Source organism: Penicillium atrosanguineum (genome assembly GCF_028827265.1).
Source record: "Penicillium atrosanguineum strain IBT 20685 chromosome Unknown utg000006l_segment0_segment0, whole genome shotgun sequence".
In the NCBI taxonomy this organism is placed as follows: domain Eukaryota; kingdom Fungi; phylum Ascomycota; class Eurotiomycetes; order Eurotiales; family Aspergillaceae; genus Penicillium; species Penicillium atrosanguineum.
This window is the reverse complement of record NW_026623138.1, coordinates 1642479-1657855: the sequence shown is the minus strand read 5'-3', so window position 1 is coordinate 1657855 and position 15377 is coordinate 1642479. Positions and strand designations below refer to the sequence as shown.

Genomic DNA, 15377 nt, shown 5'->3' with positions numbered 1-15377 from the left:
GCGTGGGTCGGGCAAAGAAAGAAAAGAGAAAAGACACCAGTATATGATGCGGTTAAAAGAAAAGCCTGGTCCCGCGGGGTAAAATCCTTACAGGCAAGAGCCAACAAGTCCAGAAGCTTTGCGACATCAGGGGTCCACCGTGCCCTTTTAAAGAGTGTCCAAGCGGGGTGAGTCCGACTTGCCATGGCCAATGCCGGAAACTTCACCACGAGGATCGGCCAACTCTCACCCCAGGCACAGCAGAGAGCGGCAGATTTCGGATCTGGTTACATTCCGATGACACGCGAGTGAGGTCCAGGTCATGAGGGGACTCCAGATTTCTCCACACGAGAAAAACTGGGTCTGGACATGCAGATGTCGGCGCCGGATGCTTATAGAACGTTGGACGGCGGGGCGCCGATTTGGGCATTTAACCGATGCTGAAATCGTCAATCCGAGAGGAATATGACAGACTCACATTGCTGCCCCTGGGAGTTGAGAAAGAGAGAGAAGGGGAGACCCTGTTTCTTCGGGTCTTGCATTCACTTTAAACCTGTGAATTCCAGTGCATGATCGTGGCTTGATTCCATCATTCCTAGTCTCGGTTACATTGGAGTATTGCAGCCAAGTCGGGGAGAAAGCGGTCTTCACTCCATGTTCCGCGCCGAGTAGCCAACGGGTGGGCTCGGCGGGTCTCCGCAGGCACAGAAACCGGAGACGCAAGGTCACCCCATAGGGACTATTCCACGGCACGCGGAGAACTCCAGACGTTTACCCCTTCGCTCGGCAAGCCGCCCCATCTCGGGTAATTAAAAGGCGCCCCCTTATCTGATTCCATTCAAGGCTCGCTCTAGTGACACTTTTATAATTCTCAACTTGAGCGAGCGTGGAGCCTGGGGTATTAGGAGCACTGAATTGTATCTGACATGTCCAGTCTTTCGCTTCTTTCTACCTTGAGATGCCGATATTTGAAGTTTTCCGAGAGTAACGTCGGTCTGCAGCCGGTCGGAGGTTCGCCGATCCAAGCCGCTACTTCAAGCCATTCCCAAGCCATACCCAGACTATACGCTAACGACGTCATTCTTGATGGACCGATCATGGCCTAAGTAACATCTGGAAGTTCAACCCGGAACTAGGCTCTCGTAAGATCCTGTACATGAGATGTTTGGCTTCGGATTCTACAGGCCTTCAGATTTGGAATGTGATCGGGGAACATGATCGCATTCTCCCCAGCGCTGTCTACTTAAAAATTTAAAAATTTTGCCTGACTCACCAAGCTTTACTTCAAATGCTCCTTTCCCGCTCCCTTCAGATACCATCGGAATGCTTCATCGCCTTTTCCCGACGTCTTTTTCTCTCATAGGCCACCTCCCCCAGCCTTCTCTGTCCTTGCTCTCTCACTTGGTCTACACTACATTGCGAGTACCAGAAGTATAGGCTTGGTCAAAATAGCAGTGTAGCAATTGGAATGGAAAAAGATAGGATACCCAATAGATTATACTCTCACCTATTCAGCAGTCTGTCAATCTTCTCCCAATCCTTTTGTGCATCAAAGGTACCATCCCACACCGTATCGCCGTCTGGCACCAAATCTGCTGTCTCATCACACTCAAATTGTGCCCAGTAGAATCTAGTAAAAAGCGATGCGATCGCCACCTTGAATGCACCAGAGTAAGATAACATCTCCTCGCCCAGCGTAACATCAATCGCTTTCACAAACGGCAGCGGGGCGCCTTCTCTCTTCCAATCAATCACAGAGCGCATACATTCCTCATCAACCAGAAGACACATACTCGTGTGAAGACCCGGCTCAAGGTCATTCTCAGGCCCTTCGATTTCATCAGGCTCTGCGCAAATCCGATACGCCAGCGCGACTCCTTCGGGCGGCGTGTTTTTCATTGCCTCGTCAGACACCTGTTTGAGGAACATCTTGTCCGAAATCCGCGATAAGCCAGATTCCGTGGGAGCAGCCTCGATAGCTTCGTCCATGATCAGATTTTGTTGTTCCTGGAAGTTGTCCCACAATGCTTCATCGTCGAAATAGGTGCGGAAGAGGAGAAATCCAAAATCTGGCCATTTCTCCTCTTCGACTAGCTCAACTAGGGCTTTGAGTTTTGTTGTGTAAAGCTCTTTGTCGACTTGGTTGGGATCCATTGTTGACGGGAACTGGATAGGAGGTGCCCCCACTATTGATTCCAGTGTGCGGGGGTTCGTGAAGGTCTTTTTCGGGCCGATACAGTGGTGTTTAGCTGTGTGTCTGCCTTTTAATAATATGTGACACACGGCTGGACTAGAAAGATTGGAAGCTATTGAAAGTAAAGTCGGGCGGGGTGGAAAATGTAAGGATTTTCACGCTTCGAGGGGGCAGGCCCACATGACAAAACAAATATAAATATCGCATGTCTTTCCACTCAAGTATCCCTATCCCGAGTTCAGACCGTAGTTGGCCGGCGAACTTCGTATGTTCACCTTTGGGTGATACTAAAATGAAAAAGGTTGTTCCAAGGTTGTTCATATATTAGAATAACTGGTTCGATTGCACACTCATGGGTCCTCACTATATCTACACGACCAACCCAACAACATTCACAGAGACAACTTTAAAAATTTCCCCCAATCTACTCCCTCTAGGGCTAAGTAGGCAACAATTGTCTTTCACAGCCATCTGTCATGGACAGAATTAAGTTAGACACATCTTCTCAAAGGAAGCCAAATTGCCATTCATTTGCCGTGAACAAATAGCCTCTTATCGAGAGGTTCAAAGGTCTTCTCTCGCGGAGGACCAGTAGGCTTTCCAAAAACCAACTGAGCTTTCAGGCTCCATTCTATGGGAATACTCCACTGTTCTGAAGTCTGTACACTGATCAACGAACCATAGTGTTGTAGGCTGCATCCGAGTCCTTCAGCTTCCAAAAGCGTCCACACTGGAATAGATGTCAGCATCTATATCGGTTCGTAAGGTCTCAAATTTCGCATTCCTTACCTGCAAGCTGATGCATTCCACTGGAGTGGTTGGACCCTAACATATATTAGAATCAAAGCCTCACACGGAAAAGATAAATTCATACAAATGGGGAATTGGTCCTTTAGCATTGGCCATTTCTCCTCGAGCAGCTTGACGGGAGCAGGGTCCTCGTAGAACAATACCTGTGGTTGTTAGTGTAACTTCATCAACCACTTCGGAAAGATTGGCCCACCGTTCCGTATCCTGCACGGAATCCCGCAATTCGAGGTTGATATAGCTTCTCGAATTGCTCCGTGGGTACACTAGCTATGGCGACCTCTCGAGCGATATCCCATAACTTCTCGTGTTCTTCCTTGAGTAAAACTATAATGCGGGTGGCCTGGCTATTGAAAGGGCTGGGAGTATGAAGGATAGCCTCAGAGATGAGCTCTTCGATGCGATCATCGGATATTGTCGATTCATTTGTTAGAGCGTAAATGGACCGTCGGCCCTTAAGTCCTTCGATGATGGAAGATGCGAGGTGGTGCATGCTGGGCAAGTACGATAGAATGTGGTATATAATTATAATAAATGTGGATGAGGTGATAGCAGTATGAGATGAATCGACCTGGTCAAGCTCTTATAACACTGCTGCTTATGCTGTGCTTAGGGTCGGGCGCGGGGTCCCGCGGCCGACACGGAAAGCCGTTCGAGGCTACAAAGCTGGCGAAGCTCATTTAGACCTTTTTATCACTAACATAATGTAAGCGTCAGATAGGCGGTCGGAAATCGGAGTTGAAAAGACCGACCGAAGAAAGAAGCCTCGCCATTATTGTATTCACAGCCTGGAAGGGTGGACGCGGGGCGGTTCCGCTTCTCTTCGGCATAGCAGACCTACCTAGAAAGAATGGTCAAGATGAACACAATGCAAGAAAAAGGTAATCATTATCATCCCTGCTTGCTAATATTTACATCATCGCGAAGTGCGGATACGTTATAGTGCCATTCTACTATTGGCAAGAATAGGCTCATTAGCTCTTGGCCCACCTCAACAGCTAGCCTTTGATTCCCGCCAAGACCCCAGTATACTACCGTAGACGATATTGATTGAAGGTTCGGCAGCAAATAAATTTCACTTAAGAAAAACTCACGGACAACTGTAGCTCAGGCTCAGATCGGTGGGAAAGAGAGCAGAAAGGATAACATCATTCCCAACAGATCTCATCGGGAGCGGGACCATCCCTTTTCGGTAAGGTCCAAAAGGACCGAAGATGGGGATATAGAGACCATTCTCAGCCGCTCAGTCGGTCAGCCACACTAGATGCTTGATGGATGTGGTTGATAATATAATCAACAATTCCCTTCAGTTCTCGCGCAGGGAACGTAGCCAAGCAGATATCAACTGGGTCCGAGTATAACCGTGAGGGGTCGAGCGGAGGCCCGGCAAACCTAACCCACTGATAGAAAACCCGCGGGCATTGAGAAGCATCTGGGGAACCCTCTGATGAGCTAACTCTAAAGAGCCACTGGAATAAAGGTCTCTCCGGGGTCGATGTGGTTGGGCGGGCGGATGGCGGAAAAGGTCTTTAGGTTCCCGGCGCCGTGACGCATCCCTAAGGTACTATTTAGAGAACCGAGTTCACCAAGATATTCAGCACAACGTGTTTACCAGTCACAAATCCTTATTCTAATTGATTCTTAGAGCTGCCAAAGCCAAAAATCGGCATCGTTATCCGGGAAAAGTAAGGGCTTACCGAGTCAACCCGATCGGCTTACATAACCGACGGCGGCGGCGAATCTCAAAATACCGCAGAAAGCTCAGTCCTCTCTTTCCCGGTCAACCTCGAAAACACTCCCAATTGCGCAATCCCCCCCCTCTCCTCCGGACTCCTTGGAGGACTGTCTTTTTATTATAATTCATTGTTTCTGCTACCTTTCCTCTCGTCATGTTCCGCGCCGTCCTTCCCCGTGCTACGTCGCGGGCTGCGCTCCGCGCTGGCCCCAAGGCCTCCAACTTCGCTATTCCCACCTCCCTCTTCATTGGCATCTCAAAACGCGGCTATGCTGCTGAGGCTGGTGAGTAACCGCTTAGATCGTTCTCCGATCTTTCCCAAGCTTTCCCGGGCGTGATTGCTGACATCCGGCCTGCCGGTCATTAGGGGATCATGATCTCGTCATCATCGGTGGTGGTGTCGCTGGTTACGTTGCTGCCATCAAAGCTGGCCAGGAAGGCTTGAAGGTGCGATACGTTCATAACTGAAGCTAACTGACTTACCGTGACCTGGAACTAACTGAACACCTGACAGACCGCTTGTATCGAGAAGCGCGGAAAGCTCGGCGGCACTTGCTTGAACGTCGGCTGCATTCCCTCAAAGTCCTTGCTCAACAACTCCCACCTCTACCACCAGATTCTCCACGACACCAAGAAGCGCGGTATTGAGGTTGGCGATGTCAAGCTCAACCTGCAGCAGATGTTGAAGGCTAAGGACACCTCCGTTGACGCTCTCACCAAGGGTGTTGAGTTCCTGCTTAAGAAGAACGGCGTCGACTACATCAAGGGTGCCGGTTCCTTCGTTGATGCCAACACCGTCAAGGTCGACCTGCTCGACGGTGGTGAGCAGACTATCCGCGGCAAGAACATCATCATTGCCACCGGCTCCGAGTCCACTCCCTTCCCCGGTCTGAACATCGATGAGAAGCGCATCATCACTAGCACGGGTGCCCTGGCCCTCGAGGAGGTCCCCAAGAAGATGGTTGTTATTGGCGGTGGTATCATTGGTCTTGAGATGGTGGGTCCCACAACTGTTGATTTGAAGGTTATGAACTGACCGCAATTGAAATTTAGGCCTCCGTTTGGTCCCGCCTCGGTGCTGAGGTCACTGTTGTTGAGTTCCTCGGCCAGATTGGTGGCCCCGGTATGGACGCCGAGATCGCCAAGCAGGCCCAGAAGATCCTTGGCAAGCAAGGCATCAAGTTCAAGACCAACACCAAGGTCACCAAGGGTGATGACAGCGGTGCTACCGTCTCCCTGAGCGTTGAGTCCTCCAAGGGTGGCAAGGAGGAGACCATCGATGCTGATGTTGTCCTGGTCGCCATTGGCCGCCGCCCCTATACCGAGGGTCTTAACCTCGAGAGCGTCGGCGTTGACAAGGATGACCGTGGCCGTCTCGTCATCGACCAGGAGTACCGCACCAAGGTTCCCCACATCCGTGTCGTCGGTGATGTGACCTTCGGCCCCATGCTGGCCCACAAGGCTGAGGAGGAGGCTGTCGCCGTCGTCGAGTACATCAAGACCGGCCACGGCCACGTCAACTACGCCTGCATTCCCTCCGTCATGTACACTCACCCCGAGGTTGCCTGGGTTGGCCAGAATGAGGCCGAGGTCAAGGCCTCCGGTGTCAAGTACAACGTCGGCTCCTTCCCCTTCAGTGCCAACTCCCGTGCCAAGACCAACCTTGACACCGAGGGTGTTGTCAAGTTCATTGCCGATGCCGAAACTGACCGTATCCTCGGTGTCCACATCATCGGCCCCGGTGCCGGTGAGATGATCGCCGAGGCTACCCTCGCCATTGAGTACGGTGCTTCCAGCGAGGACGTCGCCCGTACATGCCACGCTCACCCTACTCTCTCTGAGGCTTTCAAGGAGGCTGCTATGGCCACCTACTCCAAGCCCATCCACTTCTAGACTTGTTGCCGATATCCTCTTACACCCTGTACTACTTTTTTTTGGAATTTAGTCTAGCTAAGCTAGCAAACTACATGTAGCATTTCATGTTTTTTCCCCTTGATCCCGCTATAATCTTAGACTTTCCAAAAGTTGTTTCCCGATGCGTAGGTTCTTGTCTGTAGCTGGATCCACCATTTTTAGAGCAATTCAAAATCTACGTGGTTGAGTTGCGACCAACCAATCCGTGAAAGAAAAATAATGGGAACAGAAGAGACACAGATAGAGAAAGAAGGAGGAGAAAAAAAAAGAAATCTCCGATAGGGGGAATCGAACCCCCGGCTGCCGTGTGAGAGACGGCGATGTTAGCCACTACACCATATCGGACCGTTACGGCTGAATATTCTTTAGTTTTATCTAAGTGGATAGATAGCCCAGAGACTTGCTCCCTATAGTAATCAACTCTCTCTCTCCTCTCTTTCCAGCTCCTACATTGTAGAGCCCTTCCAACAAATCTCTTGATCACGAAACACGATTACCCAGCAGAGGACGCCTTGTCCTTCGCAAACAAATACACCATTGGACGAGAACCCGACCTTCAAGGGCTAACTAGCTACCGATTTGACCAGATATTCGGAAGAGATAGCGAAATGTTTCTCTACAACAGTGTCAGCGAGGACGTGGCTTCCGCTTGGCGTGCCTATTGAATGGCAACAGCCTCTTTCTTAGTGATTGTGGATGTAAAACATCGCATCAGTCGTCATGTTTACCCTGTGCATACGAGTAATTAAAACCGGACAACTACGCCGTGCGCTTGACCGTCTTCACGAAAACAAAATACCGGACTACACATGGATGAACGGGACTATGTGTCATTTAAAAAATACTTTTTCTCCTCTTTATCCTTCCTTAGGCTTCCAATCTCCAGTCGGGATAGAAGTGACTACATACAGAATGTCGTAATGAGTGTATCTGGTGGCTGTTCAACAAATCGTTTCCCGCATTCCACCAAACAACATAGAGTTCTTTGATTGCAGTATAAGCTGCCCATATTTAATATATGTCAATCCCTTCGAAGAAGGTTCAATTAAGATAATTGATACCAACACGCTTAGCACATTCTGGAATTTGCCTGAGACATATTCAAGTTGGCAAGGCGCTCACCGAAGAAAGGAAGTTTTAGTCATGCGATACCCACCTAGGTGCCTTCCGGCAAGTTAGGTTGATAGACTTTTCTGGACTTTGACGGTTGACCGAAGATTCTGTTCGAGCCACGGAGTAAAAGAAGGCTGCCTGTTTTTATTCAATACATTTCGTTCTCCAAGTCAGTGAGTCTCAAAAGAACCAACATCTAATAGAGACGTATTAAGGCCCAGGTGGATATAGCAAATATCCAACTGTGCAAATACATGTTTGAAGTGGAAGCTCAGACATTTCCAATTCTTGAGCTCATAGTACCTAATATCAAAAGTCCAATGCAATGGCTCTGTATCATATGCCATGCTGAAAAGCTGTCATTCAGAATCGAGAAACAGAGACAAAGGAAATGAACAGTATGATTCTATTAGAATGAATCTACAAATAATAGAGACGTCAAAATGCATTGTTGGATGAACTGTAGGGTGAGATGAGAAACTATGGGTGCCATGGGAGCTTTATCTAACAGATCCCTCCTTACTTTCAGATGGGAAACTAAATCCAAGAGACTTCACTTCTCACTGAACAGTAGTGGCTTTTGACTTGACTGTCTGGTGACAAAAAAAAGTAAAACGAGAGAGGTATAATCTCCATAGCTGACTTACTTGCTGATTGATTTACATTACAGTACAAGACTTCCTATACTGTTCAGGCATCTTGAATAGCCGCTAGCAGGGGTCCGCTGCAGTCCGAACCCTACGCCCCCACTGCTGTAACTCTACTGAGTATCATTCCCAAGTAGACCTTCGTAGCTCCACGTTCTTTCCTTACAAGAGGTCGTTTCCATGAGCAAGTATGCTCTTAGAAAATTGAGCATGTACCCATGTACGCGCCTTCCCAATGGATTTTCATGGATACAAAGACCTTTTGTCAGGTTCTCTCGACTTTATCTCATCAAGAACCCCCGACACTTGCTCCCCCGAGCAACTCCATTGGTAAGTCATCTCCCCCCGTTCTCTTTTGCTAACCTTTTATAAAATGACGTCCATTGATACTGTCCTCCTCTTGGTCCTTGCCCACATTACGGCCGTCATTACGATAGTCCGTGGGTGGCGGGCTCTGTACCGTTGGGGTGTGCGTAGTTGGAACTGGTTCTGCACTCGCCATGATCACGCCAATGCTATAGAGCTGGACGAACTTGCGGCTGCGATGAGGCAGATTCACTTGCGCCAACAGTACAGCGCCCGGTGGGGCTTGTTGGATTGGTTGGATGAGACCACCACCCAGCCCGAGGATCTTGTGTGAAAAAGAGCTGAGTGACCCCCTCCCGGGGGTCTTCCAAAATTGGCTTGCTGACTATATCTTCTAGGTCCGTTTTATTTTTATTCAGGCGAGTGCTCCCCTCACCTGGAGGTTTGCTGACTATCTCTCAGGCGTTGGTGTTATTGTTTCTTCTGTTTCTTTTTTTTTTGTCGAAAGCCATGGGACCATTTGTATATAACTTAGGTAGCTAATTTATGTGCTCTGAAGGCCGTAGGCCGTAGTACACCGACGCGAATCTGGCCCTTCTGCGCAGGGTCGGTGACTAGTAGCCTTCGAGTGAAGCTAAGACGAGATTAAGTAGAGACTTTTTGAAAGAAGGTGATAATTTATTGGATAATCTATCCAGGTTAAACGAATATAACTTTTGTACGCATTTCTTGGTCACGTTAGACCCATTTTTGTTCGAGTGATCTCATGGATATGCGCTTGGAATTTAGCATTTAAGTCAAACTGCGCAGCTTTTGTGACGCAACTGGCCGAGCGGAGTCGCGAGAGGCTTTCGACAACCATCATCGACAGGAGACGCGGAGTTGGCAGTGACACTGTGTGGTGCTTCTTCACGGCGAGGAAGAAGAGCATATCTATTCAGGCTACTGGCGCGACATGCGAAACACTGTCACTGGTAAAACTGTGCAATATCGACACCTAGAAAGCAAAGATGGTTTGAGTATCCTCTCCAGTTGCGATGGACACCGCGAGATCCATGGGAGAAGCAGTAGTAGCATAATTGGAAGCGCCATTACAGCAGTAAGAAGCCGGAGAGTTTAACCCAACGAGGCACTTTGGCTTCTATGCTGACGTTCGAGAACTTGTTGTACAGTAAGCAAATTTGGAGTCTGTATGTCTCCTAGAGTCAAAAAAGAACGTATGTCAGATATTGACGAAAGCTCTGGGAGCCCGCTTTATGTAGGCGATATTGATATGCATGTTGTAGTTTGCGAGTCTGTTACGATATAAATAAGTTGGGGAAGCTTGTTTGACAGTAAAAGGCTGGCATAGCCTTGATTGGCTTTTTTTCGGAATACGCGATATCCATTCAACATTTGCACTGATCAGTGCCAAGCAAATTGCCTTCCTGTAAGCGTGGAAGGGGGTATCTGACTCCGAGCAGCGTTACACTGCAAGAGAAGGGATTTTCAACTCCATTAGTGGGAGTCTGGCTGGAAGGCTATTCAAGACGAGAACCTGAGTCCCAATATATCGCTTGTTGATAAGAAGTTTGATTTGCATGCATGCCGCTCAGCGAACTTGATGACTTTGGACTCTACAAGAGAGGCCATGTTCCGAAGATATTCGAGATACTATGTAAGGCGAGCGAGGCATGGAAAGCGATGCATTAAGAGATGATGTATAAGGCAAAACGGTATCTAAGCTAGTCAGACCACGAAAGAGTTGCGCTCTGAATTTACGGAATAGTCAGTCAAGCTCTGCTTAGCCTTTTCATCGGCAGTTGGCACCATACACAAGAGATTGGTGACACTAGCTGCTGGGAATTACCGGCTCCAGTAGCCAAACCAGACACAATGGCGTGGCAGTAATGACAATGTAACTCAAACATTATTGAAAACAGCTAAAATATTGGTATTAAGGCATCTAAGTGCTTCTAGGCCGGAGAACAATTCACGTTGGCAGATATTACATCAGCCCATGGCAACCAATTTGAAAAGGGAGGAGCAAGATGAGCAATCTACCAGACGACAATCCGCTAATTATGACAATTGTCTTCCCACCCTTTGTTGGGCCTCCTATCGCCCCCCAAATCTCTATTTAGCGTTATTTTGAAATTATACGGTTTGCCCCCCGCAATGTTCCAGCCATGGCATTGGTACCAGTTAGAGCTTCCTTCCCCAATGAAGAAGTAGGATTGAGCTTCATCAAGGAACTTCTTTAACCAGAATTCGGTTTCGTACCTGCTTAGTCTAGAGCTGATCTTTTGGAAGAGCCCTGACAAAGCTGCTTCTTTGGAAGTCTGGAACACGAACTGAGTTTCTACCTGGAAAGTCTTGGAAATTATGTTGAACCAAGCTCGAGTTAGGACAAACACCCGTGCTAGAGGATGCTGAACAGTGCAGAGATGTGTAAACGTCTCAGATGATTTCTGATAAGATGAATGTCTTAAAGTCTCCCGTTGAGATTGAAAGTACTCAATTCGATGTTGTTTTTGATGGAATGTGATACTCAAGCATGGACAAATGTCAACTCTGTCATCGTGTTGGACGTCGCACCAAGCATTACATTCGGATGTAGCAGGCTTTGGACCACATCTCCAACCAAATTGAAGAAACTGCCATCTAGAGTACTGGTGAAGATTTTGACATCTACAGCAGTATACCCAGCGTTCGTTTTGAAGGCGACGAAGTAGCAACGTCCTGGGCAATTTGGATAGTACACATATTCCACGTTGTCTATTATATGAGACATAGTAGGCATGCAACCTTTTACAACTCAGTGCAAAACAAGCCCGGTCTAGATCGGAAAGAAGCTGGAAGATAATTTCCACTACTTCTGGTAGGATCTTCCAGAGTGTCTGAGATCTCTTAGGCTCGGCCGGCTCGACCCGGGGGAGTGGATCACGGAGTCGTAAAACATTGCAAAAAGGTATACAAGGGCATCGAGTCATGGTGAGCATTCATTCAATTGATATCTTGAAGGCGTGTACAGGAAATATTTTTCGGGAGGAGGGAGCTCGGGATTGATAACTATGACACGCACACATCCACTGGTGTCATAGACCTGTCATAGATCAGCAACCCGTTCATACTTTGTTGAGATATAATCATATGACCAGATTGGCCTGAGCTTCAGATACTGTAAGGATCGCATGGTTTCTTATTGGTAGGTTATCAGTGCATTAACGTATTTCACATGCTAGCCGCCACCAAGCAAGCTCCCTTTTGACTGTGGGAATAACCAGAATCGAAGGGTCTCCATGAGTCGATTTGATCCTCCGTGGCAGTTTCAACTTAATCAATCAATCTATTCTAGGTTCCTTGTATGATGATTTGCTCTTGAGCAAGGCCATGGGGTCTAGCAATGTAGTGCGCTCCATCTCGGGAATGGACATACAAAAGCCTGTGTCTATATATCTTCGGCCGCGTCTCCTTCATATCGTCTACACTGCTCACTTTTACACTGTTCGGCTTACACAGTGTCCCCACCAGCTCTTGTGATATCTTCAACTTTTCAACTCAACCTGACCTGTGGCAGTTCAACAATTCTTTGGCAGTGCTAATACCAAGTGCCCTTAAGTATTATACGATTCGCGCTATCGTGGGACCAGACCTATTTTACGATAGGTCACAACTCTCTGTGTTCCCCGAATTTCCTAGGATCAAATGTACCCTATGATAGGCTATTGCCCCCGTAATACTCCATGACTCCTAATTGGTCTCAGAGTAGCAAACATAGCTATTGAAGATCCCTAAACACTCCTATAATGATGTTATATTTCACATGACGAGCTATAGTTCTAACAGCCATTAGGGGTACAGAAGATCTTTCTGGGAAGATGTGCCACGTTTTAGTAATCGCGTTTACCTTTTTCGATTGCCTTGCGACAGGACATCATTTATGATTGCTCTATATACGTGACCTTATCTTGAGAAAAGCCACTACTTAGGGATCATTTACTCTGTCTTATATCTACGTGCATCTCAACGTAGTATAGCCTCCCGTAGCCTTAAGTGGTAAATAATATAAACATTAGAATGTATTAAGCTTAGAAGGAGAGCAAAGGGTAGAAAGACATTTCCGCAGTGCTATCTGGCAACTGAACGGGGGCAACACACATAGATAATGTATTTATTTCCTTCCTTGAATAGTATCGCGAAACTGTTGGAGTAAGGCAATTAAGTGCAGAGGACACTCTTGGTATACTACTTTAAAAATCAAGGTATAGTATAAAATACTATCCCCTTTTCAATAGCGGGAGTGCATGGTCTCATGCATACCAATCACCGGGGCGTAGGGTTGGCCATTACTTAAAGGAGGCTGTGCGTTGGCCATTTCCTTGGAAACAACGCCCTGACGGGCAATCCTGACGATGCCAAAGTAAGGTATTTGTACCCGAACAACGCCGTTGTCTTTTCACTTGACTGCAACGCTGCACTTTCTGGTGTCTGAACGCTAAAAATGACCAAGAGATTTCTAAACTACCGGAAAAGGTAGATGCTGAAGAATCGGACCTGGATGACGAAGCACAGTATCCTCATGGTCTCAAGCTACTCATCATTATTGTGGCTCTTGGTATGAGCATCTTTTTGGTTGCCCTCCACATGGTATGCCTCACAATCGCTTAGAGAGGAGAGGAGCCTCTCTTCAAAGTGCCATCATCATCTACTATTAATGTTAAATAAATAGACGATTATAGCGACGGCTATTCCAAAAATCACCGATCAGTTCCACAGCCTTGATGATGCCAGTTGGTATGGTTCGGCTTTCTTGATGATTACTGGAGGCTTCCAGTCAACCTGGGGAAAGATATACAAATTCTTCCCGCTAAAAATCTCGTTCCTACTTGCGGTTTTTATTTTCGAGCTTGGAAGCTTGATTTGTGGTGTGTCTCCAAATTCCGTGACATTGATTGTCGGCCGTGTAATTGCTGGAGTCGGTGCAGCTGGTATTGGAAGTGGAGTCTTCATTATCATCACTTTCACTGCCAGTCCAAAAAGGCGGCCACTCTTCACCGGTATTATTGGCATGTCTTACGGTATAGCCTCGGTCGTTGGCCCCTTGTTGGTGGAGCATTCGCTGATGAAATAACTTGGAGGTGGTGTGAGTACTTCTGCTATTCACTTTATCAACTAAAGTAGTTGTTCTTCACTAGACGCTGGAATTCGCCGACTTTTTTTTTTTTTTTTTCACAGCTAGGCTTTTACATTAATTTGCCCGTTAGAGGCCTCTCAGCCGCTTCCATTATGTTCTTCTTACATACACCTGACAGAGCTTCGACAGCCAAAGCTACGCTAAAGGAGAAGCTCCTAAAGATAGATCCTATCGGGACGATCCTTCTAATCTATACCATCTTTTTATATGGCTTGCCACTGTAGTTTGGTGGACAGACGAAGGTATGGAACTCCAGTAATGTGATAGGTCTTCTTATTGGCTTCTCTCTTATTGTTATTGCTTTTATGGTGTGGGAATGGACCCAAGGAGAACGGGCTGCTTTTCCGCCACGCTTGATATCGAACCGCCTCATCCTTGTGAATTCAATCTACGCGTTTCTTTTTGTAAGTTCGTACTTTATTATAGTCTGTTGCCTTCCTTACTACTTACAGAGTGTTGAAACGTCAATCTTACGATGTCTGGTGTACGAAAACTTCCTTTAATTTTCTCGATATCGTTAGCTATCATTGTCTCTGGTGGCAGCATCACCAAAACTGGCTATGCTGCTCCTCTTGTTGTTATCGATGGTGTCCTTGCAACTATCAGTTCGGGGCTGTTGTACTCGCTGGACATCGGTACAAGTACAGATAAGTGGATTGGATACCGAATCGTCGGCGGAGTTGGATGGGGATTGGCCTATCAGGTTCCCATCAATGCGGTGCATGGTATAGTGGTTCTCAGTGATATTGCAACCGTGACGGGTGTTATCGTCTGTGAGTAGTTCGCCTACTACTTCTTAATTATCCGATAAAAACCTGCTAACATACCTCATCTCTCAGTCTTCCAAACTGTCGGAGGTGCGGTTTTCGTAGCTGCAGCACAAGCTGCCTTCGTCAACCAGATTATCATCAAACTTGCCGCAACCACACCGAGCATTAACTTAGCCTTAGTGGTCTCGACTGGTGCGAGCGAGCTGCGAGACGTCTTGACAGCTGAACAGATGAAAGCTATTTTGCCTGCTTACATGGCAGGTCCTCAAATATTGCTGATCGTTATTGTGATCATCCAAGACCAGAATGCAATAACGCAATCCTAAATTGGTGAACGAAAATTAGGAGCCCAGCGGTTCTTTCCAGTTTGCTTTGTGGCCCTCTCGTACGTTCCCCTCGTAAGGCTCGCCCAGACGGCAATATGTGGATGTCGCCGAAACGCTATGACCCCATCCGAAGAATGTCCGGCAAAACTTGGTTTCATTCAAGAACGGAATACGCCCGAAGAAGGCCCGTTAGAGCTTGAACATGCACTCGCTCTACGTGGGCGGATTCATCGGATTCTTCGCACTCTTAGTGGCTAAATTCCGAGCCGGCGCATTGAACGGCGCTACCCATAGCTCGGGAACCTGACAGAATTCCAACGGTTTAAGCTGTTTGGTTCGTCGGAGTGAGTCTAGCGTTATCAGAATTTCTCTTGCCTTGGCATTTGCCAGCTTTGTATTATGGGATTTCA

At 47.5% G+C, this 15377-nt stretch overlaps 6 protein-coding genes across 6 annotated transcripts; 4 read left to right on the top strand and 2 right to left on the bottom strand.

Annotated features, from left to right (window-relative positions):
* Positions 1-1482: 1482 nt before the first annotated feature.
* On the bottom strand, positions 1483-2133 carry N7443_007759 (GCN5- N-acetyltransferase; the record flags this gene model as incomplete). Its single annotated transcript, XM_056887815.1, has 1 exon — positions 1483-2133. One exon carries the CDS (start codon positions 2131-2133, stop codon positions 1483-1485), a length of 651 nt encoding a protein of 216 aa, XP_056739506.1.
* Positions 2134-2700: 567 nt separating this feature from the next.
* N7443_007758 (uncharacterized protein) lies at positions 2701-3473 on the bottom strand (the record flags this gene model as incomplete). The annotated part of the gene is made up of 4 exons (XM_056887814.1): positions 2701-2903; positions 2963-2998; positions 3048-3126; positions 3177-3473. 4 exons carry the CDS (start codon positions 3471-3473, stop codon positions 2701-2703), a joined length of 615 nt encoding a protein of 204 aa, XP_056739505.1.
* A 1396-nt stretch (positions 3474-4869) lies between these two features.
* N7443_007757 (dihydrolipoyl dehydrogenase) lies at positions 4870-6608 on the top strand (the record flags this gene model as incomplete). The annotated part of the gene is made up of 4 exons (XM_056887813.1): positions 4870-4999; positions 5083-5162; positions 5230-5712; positions 5769-6608. The coding sequence occupies 4 exons, from the start codon at positions 4870-4872 to the stop codon at positions 6606-6608; spliced, it is 1533 nt and encodes a 510-aa protein (XP_056739504.1).
* Positions 6609-8762: 2154 nt separating this feature from the next.
* N7443_007756 (uncharacterized protein) lies at positions 8763-9029 on the top strand (the record flags this gene model as incomplete). Its single annotated transcript, XM_056887812.1, has 1 exon — positions 8763-9029. One exon carries the CDS (start codon positions 8763-8765, stop codon positions 9027-9029), a length of 267 nt encoding a protein of 88 aa, XP_056739503.1.
* Positions 9030-13034: 4005 nt separating this feature from the next.
* On the top strand, positions 13035-13808 carry N7443_007755 (uncharacterized protein; the record flags this gene model as incomplete). Its single annotated transcript, XM_056887811.1, has 3 exons — positions 13035-13163; positions 13190-13324; positions 13407-13808. Coding segments are annotated over 3 exons (666 nt in total), but the record flags the coding sequence as incomplete, so codon positions are not given.
* Positions 13809-14346: 538 nt separating this feature from the next.
* Positions 14347-14967, top strand: N7443_007754 (uncharacterized protein; the record flags this gene model as incomplete). The annotated part of the gene is made up of 2 exons (XM_056887810.1): positions 14347-14644; positions 14711-14967. The coding sequence occupies 2 exons, from the start codon at positions 14347-14349 to the stop codon at positions 14965-14967; spliced, it is 555 nt and encodes a 184-aa protein (XP_056739501.1).
* Positions 14968-15377: the final 410 nt, after the last annotated feature.